A 17,767-nucleotide genomic window follows, 5' to 3' on the forward strand; every position below is an offset into this window, starting at 1 on the left:
TACAGTAAGAAAGTTATTTCCCTTAACCAGGAAATTAACGTTCTTAGAATTGACAGACAGTTGACCCTGAGAGGTCAAGTAAATACTTACAGCGGATCTAAATATTTATAATGAATTATAACTAGTTATGATTAATTATTCATATTTCCCCTTGAGCTGATTCGCTACAATAGAAAGTTCATAAGAACAATAATAGAAATTAAATAGAAATGTTTTAAGTCAGTATAGCTAAACCACGCCTCCGGTGAACCAAGTTCGATTCCCGGCTCACGGTCCTTTGTTGATCCCGTTCCCCTCTCTCTGCCCCATGCTTTCCTGTCTAAACTGCACCTTCCTATCCAATAAAGTAGTAATGTTTTGTAAAATTTCATTTCTATGTTGTCACTTTTGATCAGTTTAATGCATCCTTGCTAATTGAAAAAGTATTCATAATAAATAAATAAATGAATAACTGACACCAGACTTTTGTATTATATTATATTAACGGAATTATTTATGCAACTAATTAGTATTATTCATTAAAAAAAAAAGCTTTGTTCAGATATGTGTAATGCACTTAAATTACTGTGCAGCGGCAGACAATTTCTATTTATATAGTCTAAACCTGCTCAGAAACAAATGTCCAGGACAGAGCTGTTTGAAGCAGCCATCATTTCATGATTTAACTTCACATCAATTCATGGAAAACATCTAGATGGAAGACCCTTGACAGACTGGTGGACAGCAGGAAAACACCGGGCTGTAATGCTTAGCTGTGATTGCCTGCTATTGTGTTTTCAAGTCCTATAAACACATGCTTGTCATAAACAGATGTTTCTATAATATACAGTAGGCCAAGTCATTTCATGCATTTCGATTGATCCAGTTTCCTATCCATTAATTTCCAATCTGTCTGATTGGGTATTTAAATTCCATTTACACTTGGCCATGTATCAGTAAAAACACAAGAAGCACATGACCTATTTTAAATGCCCCTTAAATCAATCACTGTTTTGTCCACGTGCATATGCTTTACACTTTTCATGGAGCATTTTTTTGGGGATAAAGCATGAGCTGTCTGTGTAAATATAGAGAACGCCTGAGTAAGTCAGGAGGGGCGTGTGTTCTCAGGGGGGGATCAATCTCGGTTTAGGGGCTTTCCTTTCTCACAAAGGCCTACTATACAGGGGAGTGGTCCCAGGGGAAGGGTAATAGAAAACTGAGCTGCCAGGGAAGAGCCGGGGCTGGGCCTAGCTGAGAGAACAAGTCCTCCTCGGGGGACATGCTCTCAAAGGTTTACATGCTCCCAAGGTTTCAGCTTTATGAGGCCTAATACTTCTACAGCTGTTTGACCTGCCTGTTAGTAGGAATGGGAGTACATACTTGTGCTCCTTTAATAGGGTGGAGGCAGGTATGGGGCATCTCCTTTTTAATAAGGGCAGGGTTTTGTGTTGATGAGGTCATTGTAGAGGACACTGGCTGGTAGTAATGGACTAAGAGGATTCGATTAGTTTCTCTGAGTTGTGTACATGCTGTAGAGATGCACTCCTGCCAGCTGTTTGTTTTGAGTTTTCTTTTTTTGTATTTTTCTACAGTATGTTTTCACATTGGTAAAATTTACACTAAATTTACATGCAAACCATGCATAATTGCGTAATTTGTGATAAATAAATGGATTCAGCTTCAATGATATATGTCAGAGGCAGAGTATGTGAGCGGAGTGGAGCGGCAACAATTTCCCCTCCGCGCTCCGAGCATTTAATAATCACTCCTCGCTCCACTGATCAGAAACACCGCTCTGCGGCTAAATTATTTCACTATGCTTGAAAAATCAAAGTTCTGTTCAGTAATTATATTAAACGAAAAATAAATGCATAATACTAGAAGAATAGTTTTAACATTGTTTATTGGAACACTACAATTAGCCCAAGTCCATATTAAATGACTGCTTAACTCGCTTAGCTTAGGCTACTTGTCTGTGCAACGTCTCTCTACTATGGCGAAGCTGGGGGTAGTTACTTCAGAAACAGAAAGAATATGCTGTAACTTTTCCTTTTTTAAGCTGATAAATCACAGGACAGCGTTGACCAAATTTTCTTCATTCCTGAATGTGTGCGCGCGAACTGTACGTTATGTGCGAGCTTGTGTGTTCTGTCCGTGTGCAGCAATGCATCAGCACATTAGTTTCGAGCGGAGATTAACAAATTGTACAACTTACAACATTCTTTAACCTCCCGCACTCGTCCATCGCCATTTTAACCTTCATATGTGATCCACATATCTGTCAAGCTAACTAATTATGTTTAATGTGTGAGTTGGCATAATATGTGCTCGTGACGGAGCGGTAGCAGAGTGTTCTCGGAGCGAGTGAAAACCTCAACGCTCCGACTTTCAAAAAGTCCGCTCCTAGCTCCAGGCAAAGTCACGCCGCTCCGCTCACATACTCTGGTCAGAGGTTATGCTTTGGAATGGCAAGAGTTTAATACTACTACCACTACTACTACTAATAACAACAACTAATTATTAATATAATATAAATTATTTATTTTTTATTTATTAGTAAATTAATTTATTTCCAAACTAAAATCCAATTTGAATGTATAATGGAAAATAAGTATTGATGATAATAACTATATATAGACGGTGACCGTGATTTCACCAATTACAACATGTTCCTGGATCAACATCCTTGTTGATCCTGGAACAACATTCCAATTAACCAATCAGAATTGAGGGATAACTTTTCAGGAAATATCTGTTTTAGGCTTACGATCAGGGTTAGGTGCTTCTACACCCTTGTTAATCAGCTATCATTTCACACTGATTTTAGGAATAAATTATGGGTAGGTTTAGGTTTAGGGGTAGGGATTGGGTTTAGTCTATATTTTTGGACAGTAATGTTGATCCAGGATCAACAAAAGATGTTGATCCAGGAACATGTCTTACTTGGCAAAATCACGGCGACCATATATAGACTACTGCTCAAGCAGTCAATATTTAAACAAACAAAAAAAAAACGTAATGCTTTTATTCAGCAAGGATGAATTAAATTGATCAAAAGTTACAGTAAAGATGTTTATAATGTTATAAAAGATTTCTATTTTCTGTTCATCAGAGAATCCTGAAAAAAATAATGTATCAGTTTAAAAGCAGCACAACTGTTTTCAACACTGATAATGAGAAGAAATGTTTCTTGAGCACCAAATCAGCATATTAGATTGATTCCTAAAAGATCATGTGGCACTCAAGTAATGGCTGTTGAAAATTCAGCTTTGCCATCACAAGAATAACTTGCATTTTAAAATATATTACAATAGAAAATAGTTTTATTAAAAGTGTAAATAATATTTGACACTATTACTGTTTTCTGTATTTGAGCAAATAAATGCAGCCTTGGTGAGCATAAAGGTTTCTTTCAAAAACTTTAAAAATTACGTTTTCAGCCGCACAGTTTGAGGTATCATTTATTTTTGTAGCACCAATGTTGTTGTAATGCCTAACCCGGAATATGACCAATAATAATGATGCTTGCCTTAGTTACAGTACAGTATTTATGAACAAGGGGTAAAAAAGTAAAAGCTTTAGCAGACATGTGAGAGAGAATAATAAGTGTCCTTATTATGGTATTAGGGACTTGGCTACCAAGATGGGTGGAGACGTGCAGCATTCAGCTGGAGCTGCCAGACTTTAAAAGGACAGACATGTAGGAGCACACCCAGCACACGGCCCACGCTGCACACACTCTGCATGACTGGGAGACATGTTTGACAGAGTTTTCAGGAAACATAGCGTTTGCCTGTTTCTATAGCGGGAGCATGCAGCTGCTCAGCGTTTGCTCCTGCAGGGCATGTGTGCATTTGAGATGGACTGAGAGAAAAAGAAAATTTGGCCGAAGGGGGGCAGGGGGGCCGTCATCTCAGTATGGCCCCTTAAATATACTGGTGTGTAGACATGTTTATGTTGACTTAGGTTTGCTGGGATCCTATCATACATCTGTTTTGCTCTATTAATGTTGTCATTGTGTCTGTCCTGTAGGTTACTAGGCCTACACGATTTGGTTGGGGGGGATTTAATTGTGATTTATTTATTTGTTTGTGTGTGTGTTTGGATTTTTTTTTAACTCCAGGTTTGAGTGATCAATATGACTATTATTATTATTATTATTATTATTATTATTATTAAAATGTTAAATATATGCATTTAGTTTTATTTTAAATCATTTTAAGCCATCTTGTGGTTCCCTTGGAACTATGCTGAGGCATCCTAGTAGGCCCCGGACCCCTGGTTGGGAAACACTGCTTCAGACCATCAGCACACTAAAACCCTGTCTAAAGTTGAATCTCTAAATGTATCCCTTTGAAGAACCACTGCTAAACAAAGAAATCTAGATAAACTGGTCAATCACTCATCATCCAACAACCAATTAGCTGACCATCCTTTCATATCCCTAATTTTAATACCGTCTCTGTTTTTCAGGCTCACTCGCGTGGTCAAGTGATATCAAACTATGACCTCTAGGTCAAAGGTCAAACCCTTTTGTCTTTGGTCGATTGATATAACTGTTCTGTGTTTGGGACTGTTTGATGTGTTAAGCATTTGCAAGTAGAGAAGTGTCTCAAGCAAGCTTAGGCATGCACAGTCAGATGTGATGGATACCATGCAGTCTGTGTCTCGACCCTGCCCTGCCTGTGGCGGTGTGCATGTCTGCCATTCATTAAATGGATATATGTGTGCAGTATGGCCGAGCAGCTTTCACCTCTGTTTCAACCTCTTTGCTACTTCATTTTTTATAATAAAGCCTCCGGACCACAAAAATGCATCATTATAAATCATCTGATGTTTTTTGTTCTTGCACTTTATTCCATGTTTTCACAAAGTAGCTTGGTAGATAAGGCCTTAAATCCAGCTGAATCTGCAAAAGAAACTGTGATATTGTGATACTGAGCTCTGATTGGTTCCAGAAATCTCTTAGGGAAATGTTTGAGTGACAGCACCTAATCCCAAATCATGCTTGGTTTAGTTAAGTTAGGACCAGCTACTCATCAATTGGTCTAATAATACACTTGATGAGATTCTAATGGAGCTGGTGATGAATCGAGTCCGAGATCCTGCCAGGAAGAGATGATGAGCACAGCTCTTTACTGGATTTCGAAATCATATTCTTTTATGGGCCCATTTCTCTCCTTAAAGAGTCTGACTATAGTTGTTCTCCTCTAATGTGACAGATGAGCAGCTTTTAAAGCACCATGTGGTATGCGAATGGAGTTTTCTAATGATGGTGTAAGTAAAAGTGTGTGTTTATATGTCTGTGTGTGTGAGGATATTCCCTACAGACTGCAGCTGTGTTAAAGCGTGTCTTCAACTCTCTTTACAGTCAACCACAGCCATAAACACGACACTTTGAGTGTGTCTGACACTCTCCATCTGCATTGTGCATGCAACAACAAATGCATGTCATCAAGCTGTTGATTAAAGCAACATCATGCTAACACATCCAGTTTGATCCACACTTAGGATTAGTACACCAAATATAATAATTCAAGAACAAACCGTTAAAACACTTAGAAGTCCACCTCTAATAATATTGTTGAGATATTGTATGTTAGTAGTTAAGTCCCTACAGGTCATCACACAAACATTTAGCAAGCTACATCTGTTGTAGCTGCTTTGCTAGCAACTTCTCAGATAGCACACGCACGTCTGCAAGATGTCTATTAAAGATTGCTTCATCTGGAAAGCATCTGCTGTGTACAGACATCTAATAGACATTAGTTTTACATACATTTTAAATCATAAAGACATTTTCTAAATGTCTATTTGACATCTGATAGGAAACGTCCTATAGACGTATTGCAGATGTGCAAACACTGATGTAAATGCAGATGTCAAATAGACGTCTCTGTGATGTACATGTGCTGAGCAAACACTGATGTAAATGCAGATGTCAAATAGACGTCTCTGTGATGTACATGTGCTATCAGGGTTTACTGCCTGAGAAAACAAGCTAACGTAGCTTAGCAGTCTTTTTTCAATTAAAAGTGCTAAGCTACATCTTTTCGGATTGACTGAAATTATACGTTTTTGACTTTGATGAAGATATGAAAATTTCTTTTAGGTTGGAAACTCTGAGCTCTAAGTTGTAGCTCAAAACAAAATAGCTGCATTTTAGCAGTTAAAGGTCATTAGATACCTCAACACTTATTTCTGCTTGAACAAAGAAAGGTGCATTACTGTATTTTGCTGCCATGAACAACAAAGCCACACATGGATCTATTTTGGTGTTATGAATGTTGCCATAGAAAGAATCATTTCAGAGTTCAAGGGCGTGAGCAGGTCAGGTACAATTTTCGAGTTGACATCTGGTAATTGCGATAATCCTGACATGATGCGAACACGGCATTAAACACTGACATTCATCTGTCTGTCAAACTAAACATGTCTCAGCAAAACCAAAGCAGAATGATAAACTGTAACCTGCTCTGTTAGCACACGTATGTCGCAGATTCATCTGAAAGTTGTCAGAAAGTTTTTCATTGACAATATTGTCAGATTTCAGAACAATATATATAGAGATTGTTTTCACAATGTACGTGAATTCACTGAAAATGTTTGTGCAGCCCAATGGTTTCTTTCATAGACGTCTCACCTACATGTTTTTACAAACAGTGATTATTACACAAGACTGGTTCTCACTTACACCCTCATTATATGTGTAAATTTTATGTGCAGACTGGAACACAAACTGTATTAATTGGTCTCTACTGTATAAAAACCATTCAATGACTGTCGGCCAATTGTAGTTGGTCAGACACATTAAATTCTTATCCAATCACAAACAAACACCATCAGACTGCACAAACCTTATTTGTGGTCATTGGCACGGATCAAATTGATCTTCCACATTAAGATTAGGTCATTTGGCTTTTTAGGCCTTTTTAGGAAGTCAAATGCCAAGATTAAAATATCAAGGTTTTTTGGGCAATGTTCTTAAGGTTTTAGCCATCTCATCATCATAAAGCCCTTTGAATCTTCTGCATAATAGACTCATTGGTCTGACTAACTGACTATAAATATAGCGCTGATGACTCAATGAAAGACTGAATATGCCGCTGACCGATTAACTGACTGACTAACTCAATATAATACTAAATGACTGACTGAATTTAGCAGTGACCCATTGACTGATTGATTGAAATATTGTTGCCTGAGGGGATAAATTTTGGACTAATTTGGGCCTGCTGAGTGACATACTGTACCAGCATAATTCAGGCCCCAAATTCCTCTTAGAGGGATGGATGGTTATGAATAGGATATGCTCCTGCATGGATTTCAACAGCCTCTTGTCTAGGCTGGATGTCTGTGGCAGGATTTTCAGTGTTTTGTATGCCAAATCAAATATGGTTTTATAGATTCTACCTCCAACAGGGGCTCATTGAAATGTCATAAAAATCACATTGATGTCCTCAGGGCTGCTGTGAAAGAAAACAAATATCCACCAAATCTCTTTATTGTTGGAAAATTGATGCATTCGCTCAATAAATAACAAATGTTAAGATTTTATTGGCTGGGTGAAGGTTTAGGATGGAAAATATTCTCTCTCCAGAGATAAGGAAGAAAGTTGACAGGGTTCCCATTCTCTAGAACTGCCTCTCTCTCTCTCTCTCTCTCTCTCTCTCTCTCTCTCTCTCTCTCTCTCTCTAATAATAGTCTGGTTTGACTGAATTCATTTAAAATATTGCAAGACACAGTAAAAAGGTTGATGTGTTCCATGCAGCTATAAAACAAGAATACACATTTTAATATTTATAATCTGTAGCGAATCAGCTCATGGGGAAATATGAATAATTAATTTGATTGGTCCAGACGCTACAAATCAAAGGCTAGATTTCAGTGGAAGATTTGAAAGTAGAATGTCTGAAATGGATGCTTTTTACCAGTGATCCATTTCAGGGTTTAATGTAGGAAAAACTCGTTGTGCAGTACAACTTACAACAATTTTAAATTACAATACAGTTTTTATTGTCTTATTCTTATGTGTACACTACCGTTCAAATAGCTTCAAATAGCCATTCCTTTTTTAAAATGTTTTTTTGTTTTCAAAGCTTGACAGCCTCTAGTCACTAAGAACTGGTGTTGTATTGCAAAGGCTATGTGACAATTCTTCAAAAATGTCTCTAAGAGTCAGAATCATGTAGGCGTTATTAGAATGTTGTACACTATACCGAGCATGCCCAAGGCTATATATTGATAAAGGCCTGTTGTTTGAGCATGCAGCTCACAACAGGCCCAGGTTCTTCCATGGAGGTCAGGCTGAGGGACTTGGTCTCATTGGGTTCTTGTTAGACCATGAGGGTTTGTACGTGTGTCCGTTGGCTGCAGAGCTGCAGCCGTCCAAACACACGTCTGTTTGCCAACTGGGAGCATATTACTGTCTCTGTGCTGGGAGCCTCAGTGGCTGGCCCCTGAATGGAGCCTCTTGTGTGGAGAGAGAGGAGAACTGGCCGCTAAGATTGGAAAGACAACAGCGCTAAGTTCCACTGCCCTCTCCAGTACTCTTGAAGCGCTACAAGAAGACACTGTTACCCTGTTTGAAAACCTAGAAACCTGTTATCAGTGCTGCAGCCTTCCAATGTCGCTCATATTCATGTATATTTGTCAGAGTGCATGTTGGGTTATGGCTATCTGTTTTAGAATGAGGATACGCTGCTGTTCCCATCTCTAACAGGCCTGATAAACTGGATGGTGTGATTTATTGGCTTATGTTTAAAGACATTCCTTTCCAGATTAACCCACCTGACATCCTTGAATTTCTAATCAGATTTCAAATTGCTTTCTTTCCGTGTACCCATATCCCTGCCTCATGTGGACTGTAGGGGTGTGCGATATATATCGTCTGCGATAATATCGTAATTGTTGTTTTAACGATGTGCGATTTGACATTATCGAGTATTTTGCAAAAACATCCCTACAGAGCGCATGCATACATTACTTGAAGTCTAGACTAGTGCGTGTGCGCATTTAGTGTGTTTTCTTTCACTGCATGATTCAGTCTATTAAAATGCATTTAGAATGATCACAAATAGATATAATTTTTTGTCAATATCGCACACCCCTAGTGGACTGTAACTTACCATTCCATCCTGATGTACATGTACTTTTCTAAACTCAACATTAAGTGCAGCTTAAGTTGGATCACAAAATATCTATAATTCTATCATTTATTCTAAAATTTGTTCAAGCATTTGTTCTGTTGTTGGGTCTATAATTTGTTCTATCGTTCTTCTATTGTTCATTCTATTGTTTGTTTTATCATTTGTTCATTATACCTATCTATTTTTTCAGTCATTCATTCTATTTAATGTTTGCTCTTTCTACCTGTCATTCATTCGTTTGTTTGTTCTATCTGTCTATCAGTCGTTGTTTGTTCTATGACTCATGCTATCATTCGTTCTATAATTTGTTTTATCGTTTATTCTATAATTCGGTCTATCGCTTGTTCTAAAATTCATTCTGTAGTTCATTTGTTTTATAATTCTTTCTATCATTTGTTTAATACCCATCTATTTATCGTTCATTAATTCTACTTGATGTCCGTTCTACCTGTCGTTTGTTCATTCATTAGTTTCCGTTTGTCTGTCTGTCTATCTATCTATCGTTTGTTTATTCATTAGTTCTATCTGTTGTGCATTTGGTCTATCTTATCTCATTTTGTAAGGGATTCCGTCAGATGAAACCAGGTGATTATAGATATTTTATAGTTTTTAGATTTGATCTGTGTTTATGTGGCAGAAAACAGTGAGATTAGAGTGACGGCATTAAACTTGAGCAAATGAAATTTAAATGAACTGTCTGAACAAATCAGTTCTCTATTAATGAATTGGACTTCCCAAACACTTCACACTGTTACCATATTATTACTTTTAAGAGATTGGTTAGAGAAGCTTCGCCACATTGGTGTAAGGCCTAGATTAAGCACAGAAAGCCCTATACTTTCCTGGGCCAGTTTGACTGGCCCTTATGCCCTCTTGAAGATCACATATGAAAACTTAATGTGACATCTATCATTCATCCATCTGCTCAAGCAAGCACTGCTTGACCAACACTGGAGTGTACTTCGACATGGAGCATACTTCAAAGGCACTGAATGCTTTACATATGAGAATAAATAAATGGAGAATATGGTTCAGTTCTTTGGCATGCTTCAGGACACTCCGGTTGGAGAGGAGATGAGTTTGGTTGCATTGCTATGGAATGGCTGAAAGAAAGCTACCAGTGTGGGCTCAGCATAGCCTTCACATGAGTGCTCTCTGTGTATGTACAGTACGCCACCAGGGAGAACAGGGCTGAAAAGGGTCCTCTTTGTGCTCGGCACGCACACAAGCTCACACTCCACCAGGCCTGACCGTGGCTCCAGGCAGCTCTCGGCCTCAAACTGAACGCTTCATTAAAGCATACCGACTCCCCTAGGCCCACATGTTGTTCCCCGTGCTCCACTATGGAAGAAAGAAGGGATGAATAATGTATTTTACATTAAAGGACAGAGGCCCTCTTTTCCTTCTGCATAGTCATGTGCTGGACACTCATGGACTCTCCGGAGCATTTGTACCTCATATTATACACTGTAAAAAAAGAAAAAGAAATCTGTAAAATTTACGGTAAAAAAATGGCAGCTGTAAAAAATGTTTTTAGGTTTTACGTATTTAACTTAAATTTACATTTAAAACCCATATTTCATTGACTGATATAATGTTAATATACCCACCCAACCCTCTACGGACACCTTGGCAATTGAATCGCCATTGGCTAGTAAATCTTTTTGTTTACTTACAGGAAAACCCGGCAGTTCTTAAAAGCTGAAAAATTCCAAAGGAACTCTTTTTATTTTTATTCGTTATTTTTACAGGAAAATACAACAAAGTATATCGTTTACATGTAGCGCATCAATTCTGCATGTTATGTAAGACTGAGAATTTATTAGCCATTGGCTAATATTAGACATCATTTAGTCACCCAGAGTGAAGATTTAGTCGCATATGCGAGTGATTTACTCGCAATGTAGAGGGTTGTACCCACCTATTGAAGTACTGAAATCTGGTTAGTACCTTTGTAATACATAACCACCAAAAGCAGGTGGTGATGAGAAAATCACATAATGAACCAAAGCTCATCACAAGCAGGTTTTTCACAAGCTGAGAAGGAATATACTAATATATAGAAGATGCAGTGTCAATCACACAAATACTAAACACCATCATGGTTACACAGGACACTAACATAATGCAAATAAACATTAATCTAACAAAATTAGATGTAACAAACAAACCTAATGAGCATAACTGATAAGAAAAAATGGAAAAACATCAAATGTGAAATGTTACGCAGGGAATTCTGAATGTCAGTTTACGGTTTTTCACTGTAAATTATATGTTCTTTAAAAAAAAAAAAGTATTTTACTGTAACATTACATGAAATTGCAATTACCATTAACCAATTAATAGGTTTTTACTGTAGCATTTTTACAGTCTTTTACCGTTAAAATCACGATAATTTTTACAGTGTACATACTTCCTGTTTCCAGTATTAGGGATGCACCCATACCATTTGTTCAGAACTGATCCGATCCGATACCTGATTTGATCATCACTCTTTGTGTGTTAAACACAATCTACTAAATATAGACAACTTCATTATAAAGAAAAATAACAAATGACAAAAATATATGACAAAAATACTATTATAAACTAGGTTAGTGGATAATTCAGCAGCAAAAGTTACTTGAGAAAAATGATGAGTGCACAATAATTTTTAATAAATCTAAACAGTGAAAAAACATTTAGTGGGAAACAAATAAAAGTGAATAAGTGTAGGACTAAATCTGGTAAAATGTTACACATTGCTCTTTGTATTGTTGTAAAATATATTCATGAAAAACAAGTAAATATTATATTTATATATAAATATATACTATAAAATTTAAAATAAGTTTCTTTTAAATCTATAGCACGGTAATGAAGCAGCAACATATGATCGATAGGACAGAACAAGAAAGGCTATTAATAATCTTTCATTGCGCAAAAGTATTATAATATAATTTTTTAATTATGTATTGTTTTAAATGAATTGTTTTTTTTAGTTCTTATTATTTATTTATTTATTGTAATAGCATAGTACTTGATTAGCATATTCATGTATTTTTGTGTTCCAATGTACTTCAAAGAATGCCATGGTCCTTTTTTGTTAGAATATGTTGTGTGGTGAAGCATTTTCTGTGGTGATACCGCAGCACATACAGTTCTCATGTCAAATGGCCACTGTCTCATCTTTTGACAGTTTTGACATTACCACTTTGGGTAAGGTTTATAGCCAAGCCTGGAGAAATAAAACCTCCTCAGCATTTTGGGATTTTTTTTCCACCACTAGTTGCCTAGTTTTCCTTTGCCATGGCTTACAAATAGAGAAAATTATATAATTTATTTCAACTTTCACAGACATTATTTATTTATTGGTTCAAGATGTTCAAAATCCCCACACACGGTTGGATTGAGTACAGAATCAGTCTCCGGTACGTCAGCAGGAATAATCTGAAGAAGCCACAGTTCTCCCTGTCTGTTTGCTGTTTTTCTGAGTTAATTATTTCACGTATTATGATGATCCTAGTACATTTGTGTGAGCTGTGTTTGTGTAAATACTTATATGTGGGTGGATGTACACAGAACAGACCTTGATTTATTGTACTAGTTAAGTAAAGATGGCTAAACACACAACTTGCATCTACTGCAAACCCACCCACGTGCACACTTTCATATATTTGCATACACACCGAGAACCAGCAAACACCCACTCATTCGACTTTGCTCTTACTGACAGGCCGTTCGTGTTTATCATCATAGACTAATTTGTTCTACAAGGATTTGTTCTACTTGCAAGGTCACAGTCTAGGGCCACGCACCCAGGGCCCCTGTTGTGCAGCACTTGTACACGTACACACACACTTCCAGTAAGGACTCCTCCTCTGTTCTCACCAGTTAACTAAAAAGGGCCCTTTGAAGTCAGCTGGAGTCTAGCTGTTACTAGAAAAACAGCTTCTGAAAAACCCTTTTTACCCTCTTGATACCATGTTGCCCTGTGAATTTTTGTTAATTATATTCTCAAATTTTTAACCTTAAAACTTTGCCTCGCCAAGTCTTCTTAAAATCACCTTACGTTTTAAAACTGTAGCTTTCTAAACTTCAAAATACTCATGATTTCGTACTACAATAAAGCTCTAGTCATTTAAAAAAAAAAAAAAAAAAAAAAAATATATTTACAAAATATATACACACACACACACACACACACACACACTATTTATATATAAATCAAAAATATATATATATATATATATATATAAACTATAAACTAAATAAATATATAAACTAATTTTGTATTTTAGTAAATTTGTGTTTATTGCAAAATATGCATATTTACAAATGTTTAAGTAGTTTGAGAGCATGGGAAATTGACTGTACTTCATTCACAGTGCTTTATGGGAGCACTTAAGAAATAATTTGGTGCCATTTTGGTATAGATGTTTTGCAGAATCATGGGTAACTTAGCTTTTGCTGTTAAATACAATTATTTAAAAATAAGTTGAAATAATGTAGTCTGATGGCTTCAACAAAGCATTCGGTATATCAATTAACAACCTGGTAGCTCACAGTGCATCTGTCTATAAGTTATTGCTAATAATCAATTAATATAGTTAGCTGCAAGTTAAGAGCAGTACTTAGCTAGCCACATTAAAGCTATTTAAGTAATATCTTTTTATATATAGCCTATTTAACTGTCTGAAGTTGTGTTTTTATCAGAACAGTTATAACTATAGAACATCCGAACAAACTGATCCGCTGACATCTGATGGTAAATTTTCACACTTCACGCGTGTTACATGGTCTAAGAAAGATTCATCCATCTTTTCACTCTTATTCTAGCGCTTAGTCAAGCGGTTCTGGAATGTTCCTTCAGGATATAACATAGTAGTGACTAGCAGTGTTGTGGTAAACAGGCTATGGCAGCTAATGAAGAATGAACTGTAGAATTCATTACAGTCCATCCTGTGATTTAGACTGGCCAAAGCATTGCGGAGCTGACTGCTGCTGTCTCAGGAGAGGACGATGTCTTTACCAGGTTTAGTCAGACCTCCACTACTGTGAGCAGAGACAGACCAAAATGGAAAAGTCAACAGCACAATTTGGATTTGTCTTGGATTTGAATATATTTGTTCCAGTTAATCTAAAAATGGCTGATGGGGGATTTGCATCTGGTTTACTTTAGACTTAACTAGTGGATGATATTATCCTAGGTGGTTTAAGTTCAAGCTGCTGACTCTGAGTTCCAAAACCTCTGTACAGTGTATTTGGAAACATCTTTATTTTTGTAATTCCATTGTGCTTTCAAAATGATACACTTCCTATTTTATACATCCACTTCTTCTATCAAGCCTAACAGCTTCAGGGTGTAAACAAAATGTTTCTGAAATATTTTTGAGAAAATGATACTTCTAGCTAACAGTTGAACCAAGGAAAATTAGGTGAATATTTATTTAGAGTAAAGTCCCACAGTGACTTGTCATGTATGGTGATCCCATCAGTCATAGAGTCAAAGCGAGTGAGGGATCTGGAGAATGGATGTGCAGTAAATCAGGCCTGATGAGAGGCACTCAGAGCGATGGGAGAGCTTCCATGTGTCACAGTCTTCAGCGGGTGTGCCCAGGATGGCCACGAGATGACAGTGTGTTTTGAGAGCACATGGCTTGTGTTGTGTTTGTTTGTTGCCATGTGCTCTCGCCTGTCTATTGTCTTGCCCTGCCCATCTTGTTACCTCATTATTGTTTAAGTTGCTCCACCTGTGTCTCCCTCGCTAGCCTCCTCATTTGGTTTCCTATTTATTCTCCTGGTGTCTGTAATCCTGTGCTGATCCATCGTTTTTCATTGTGTGTGTTATGTCTGCATGTAGTGCAGTTCTTAGCCTGCCTGTCTGTTTTAGTTATTTTAATTTGTTTGTTTCATTTTATTATTAAAAGAAAGAACCATTCATCCTGCACTTGAGTCCTCGCTTCATCTCTCCACACGCAAAGTGACAGAACGGATCAACCAACATGAGGACTCGGTGGAGAAATTCTGTCATGTTGCGTGTGGAGAGATGAAGCGAGGACTCAAGTGCAGGATGAATGGTTCTTTCTTTTAATAATAAAATGAAACTAAAACAAACTAAAACAACCCCAAGGGGGAAAAACAGACAGGCAGGCTAGGAACTGCACTACATGCAGACATAACACACACAATGAAAAACGACGGATCAGCACAGGATTACAGACACCAGGAGAATAAATAGGAAACCAAATGAGGAGGCTAGCGAGGGAGACACAGGTGGAGCAACTTAAACGATAATGAGGTAACAAGATGGGCGGGGCAAGACAATAGACAGGCGAGAGCACATGGCAACAAACAAACACAACACAAGCCATGTGCTCTCAAAACACAGTGTCATCTGGTGGCCATCCTGGGCACACCCGCTGAAGACTGTGACACCATGCTGCTTGAGTCCTTTCCAGTCCTGCATAATGGTCTGTCTGGACCGCTCCAGTTCCATTACCCACAGCCCTCTGTGTCGTGCCAAGTGGGGCGGCATTAATTGGCCAGTTTGCTTCGTTTGTTTGTATGTTTTATTAATTTCTGGTTAGTATCCAGCAGTTAGGCCACTTGCCAATGAGGATGGTATGATATCTATTTATAATCATTTTCACCAATGCATAGTTGGGTGCTTATCAGCAGGCCCAGACAGAATCTGCAGATATTTGCATTTAAACATAAAGGAATGCGTTAAATGGATTTAAGCATGCTGCACTCTTAAAGCATAGATCAAGTCAGCCAAAATATTTCATAACTGCACACACAAGGGGCAGTTCTGTGGAAATGTATGTAGTTTTCTGCAGAAGTCTGGGCCTGCTTGCCAGATGCCAAACTTCTTCTTTGGATAAATCAGAATCAATGTAGCAGACAAAAACAATAAAAATTCAAAAATGAATCATGGTAGCCATGTTAACTCATTAAGAGGGTACATTACTTGTTAACACTGATTCTGCCTGTTTGTTCTTAATTGATTGTAATGCATGGATGTTTATCATAAATTATAACATACTGAGGTGAATATGAATATTTGACTGTATGTTTCTTTTCCTGTATGCACAGGGCCCGCAGAGGTTCCGATGATGTCACCCAATGGATCCATCCCACCCATCCATGTGCCTCCCGGCTACATCTCCCAGGTGAGTGCAAAATGTCAATATCATAATTTTAGGATAGTATCATTAATAAATATTATTTATAAATTCAGCTTGAACATGACCTGAGAAAAGAAAAAAAAATAAGCTAGAATATAACAGAAGCTAGTATATTTCTTTTCTGCTTCATTTAAATGACACTGCACATTATAAATTAGAGTTGCCTGTGCTGTGCCAAAACTTTATTTGAAAATGTGTTTCCAAGTGTGCATGTATGTGACAGCTTCCATCTTTTAAAAAAATCAATAATGCAAAAACAGAATTTAATAATGTCCTCAGGACCGACTACCTCTCATCCTCTCACCTCTGTAAGTGAGACTTGTGGTCTGTCCAGGGCTCTTACATCTCTATAATGATCCATTAGGCATTATATAAGAATCTGTCGTCGTTCTAAACCACATGGTGATTTCTATCTAACAGATGAAAGAGGTAATCAATATGTAGCAAGTACTGATCTGGAATGAGCTCTCCAAACCGTAATCTTTATCTCGCTTCTGATCAGCCAGACATGAAAGCAGACCCCTGACCAGTAGCTGTTGGAGAGATACAATCAGCACGGCAACAGCTCTGGGCCTGTAGCCTAGTGGTTACATTACATCTTCATTTAGAGTTCAACAGACTTCACCTCAGCTTCTACCCACAAGCTGACAAACACCATTTCTGACTCTATGCTGGAAAGAACTAAGAATATTTGTATTTTGACTAGTTTGAGTTGATTTTCTGATTCACTAGGGTATTTATTTAGACCTGTGGTTCTTAATTGGTAGTGTGAGACCCAAAAATGGGTTGCAGTGGTTCTTTTTTTTTGTGACTTTCATGCAATGTTGCTATTGATTTCGCCATGTACTTTTTCATGGGACTTTCTTTCTCAAGGACACAGTGGTGATGGCTCATGGCACCCTTAACCACTTATGTAAAAGATGCAAATACCTGCTAGAATGTCATGGAGGACCAAGCAGAGAGTAAATACAGCGGATGGAGAAAGTTGGGGAGACATATGACCCTATGACCAATGTTGAGTAAAGGTTGTTTTCTGGTGATGATTTTTCCCAGAAAGGCAGATTAGAAAACAAACAGATTAGACCTCTCTTTACTTATAGTGGGTTTCTGTACCCTGTACTCTCAGTAGGAAAACAGAAAGGTGTTGTGCACCTATTTTCTTTTTCAGAGGGTGCCAGTGGCAGTCGTGGCTCATTTGGTGGGATAGCTGAGATAAGACACGACCAAAAAAAAGAAACAAGAACACTTTTTTTTTTTAAATATATTTATACTTAAATTAACTTAAGTGTATATTACATTATAATACTGTAATTCAATATTCAAACTATGAGCAGGACATGTTTTTTTTAAGTCAAGTGGATTTAAATGCAACAAATATTCATTTATTTATTTTTTGTTTTAGAAGCATTTAAAATCCACTTGATTAAAAAATCACACCCTCTTAGTTTAAATGGGCATGACTCTTCG

General features: G+C 37.4%; 1 protein-coding gene across 1 annotated transcript in view; it reads left to right on the top strand.

The window, feature by feature from the left end:
• Window positions 1–17,767, top strand: part of LOC107680249 (fibronectin type III domain-containing protein 3B-like) — a 157,956-nt gene that overhangs the window by 84,493 nt on the left and 55,696 nt on the right. Inside the window, exon 4 of the mRNA XM_016476057.1 lies at window positions 16,209–16,285. Coding sequence (XP_016331543.1) covers window positions 16,209–16,285 — 77 coding nt within the window. The remainder of the gene's footprint in view (window positions 1–16,208; window positions 16,286–17,767) is intronic.

The sequence above is a fragment of the Sinocyclocheilus anshuiensis genome, unplaced genomic scaffold (assembly GCF_001515605.1).
Source record: "Sinocyclocheilus anshuiensis isolate Anshui unplaced genomic scaffold, SAMN03320099.WGS_v1.1 scaffold821, whole genome shotgun sequence".
NCBI classification, from domain to species: domain Eukaryota; kingdom Metazoa; phylum Chordata; class Actinopteri; order Cypriniformes; family Cyprinidae; genus Sinocyclocheilus; species Sinocyclocheilus anshuiensis.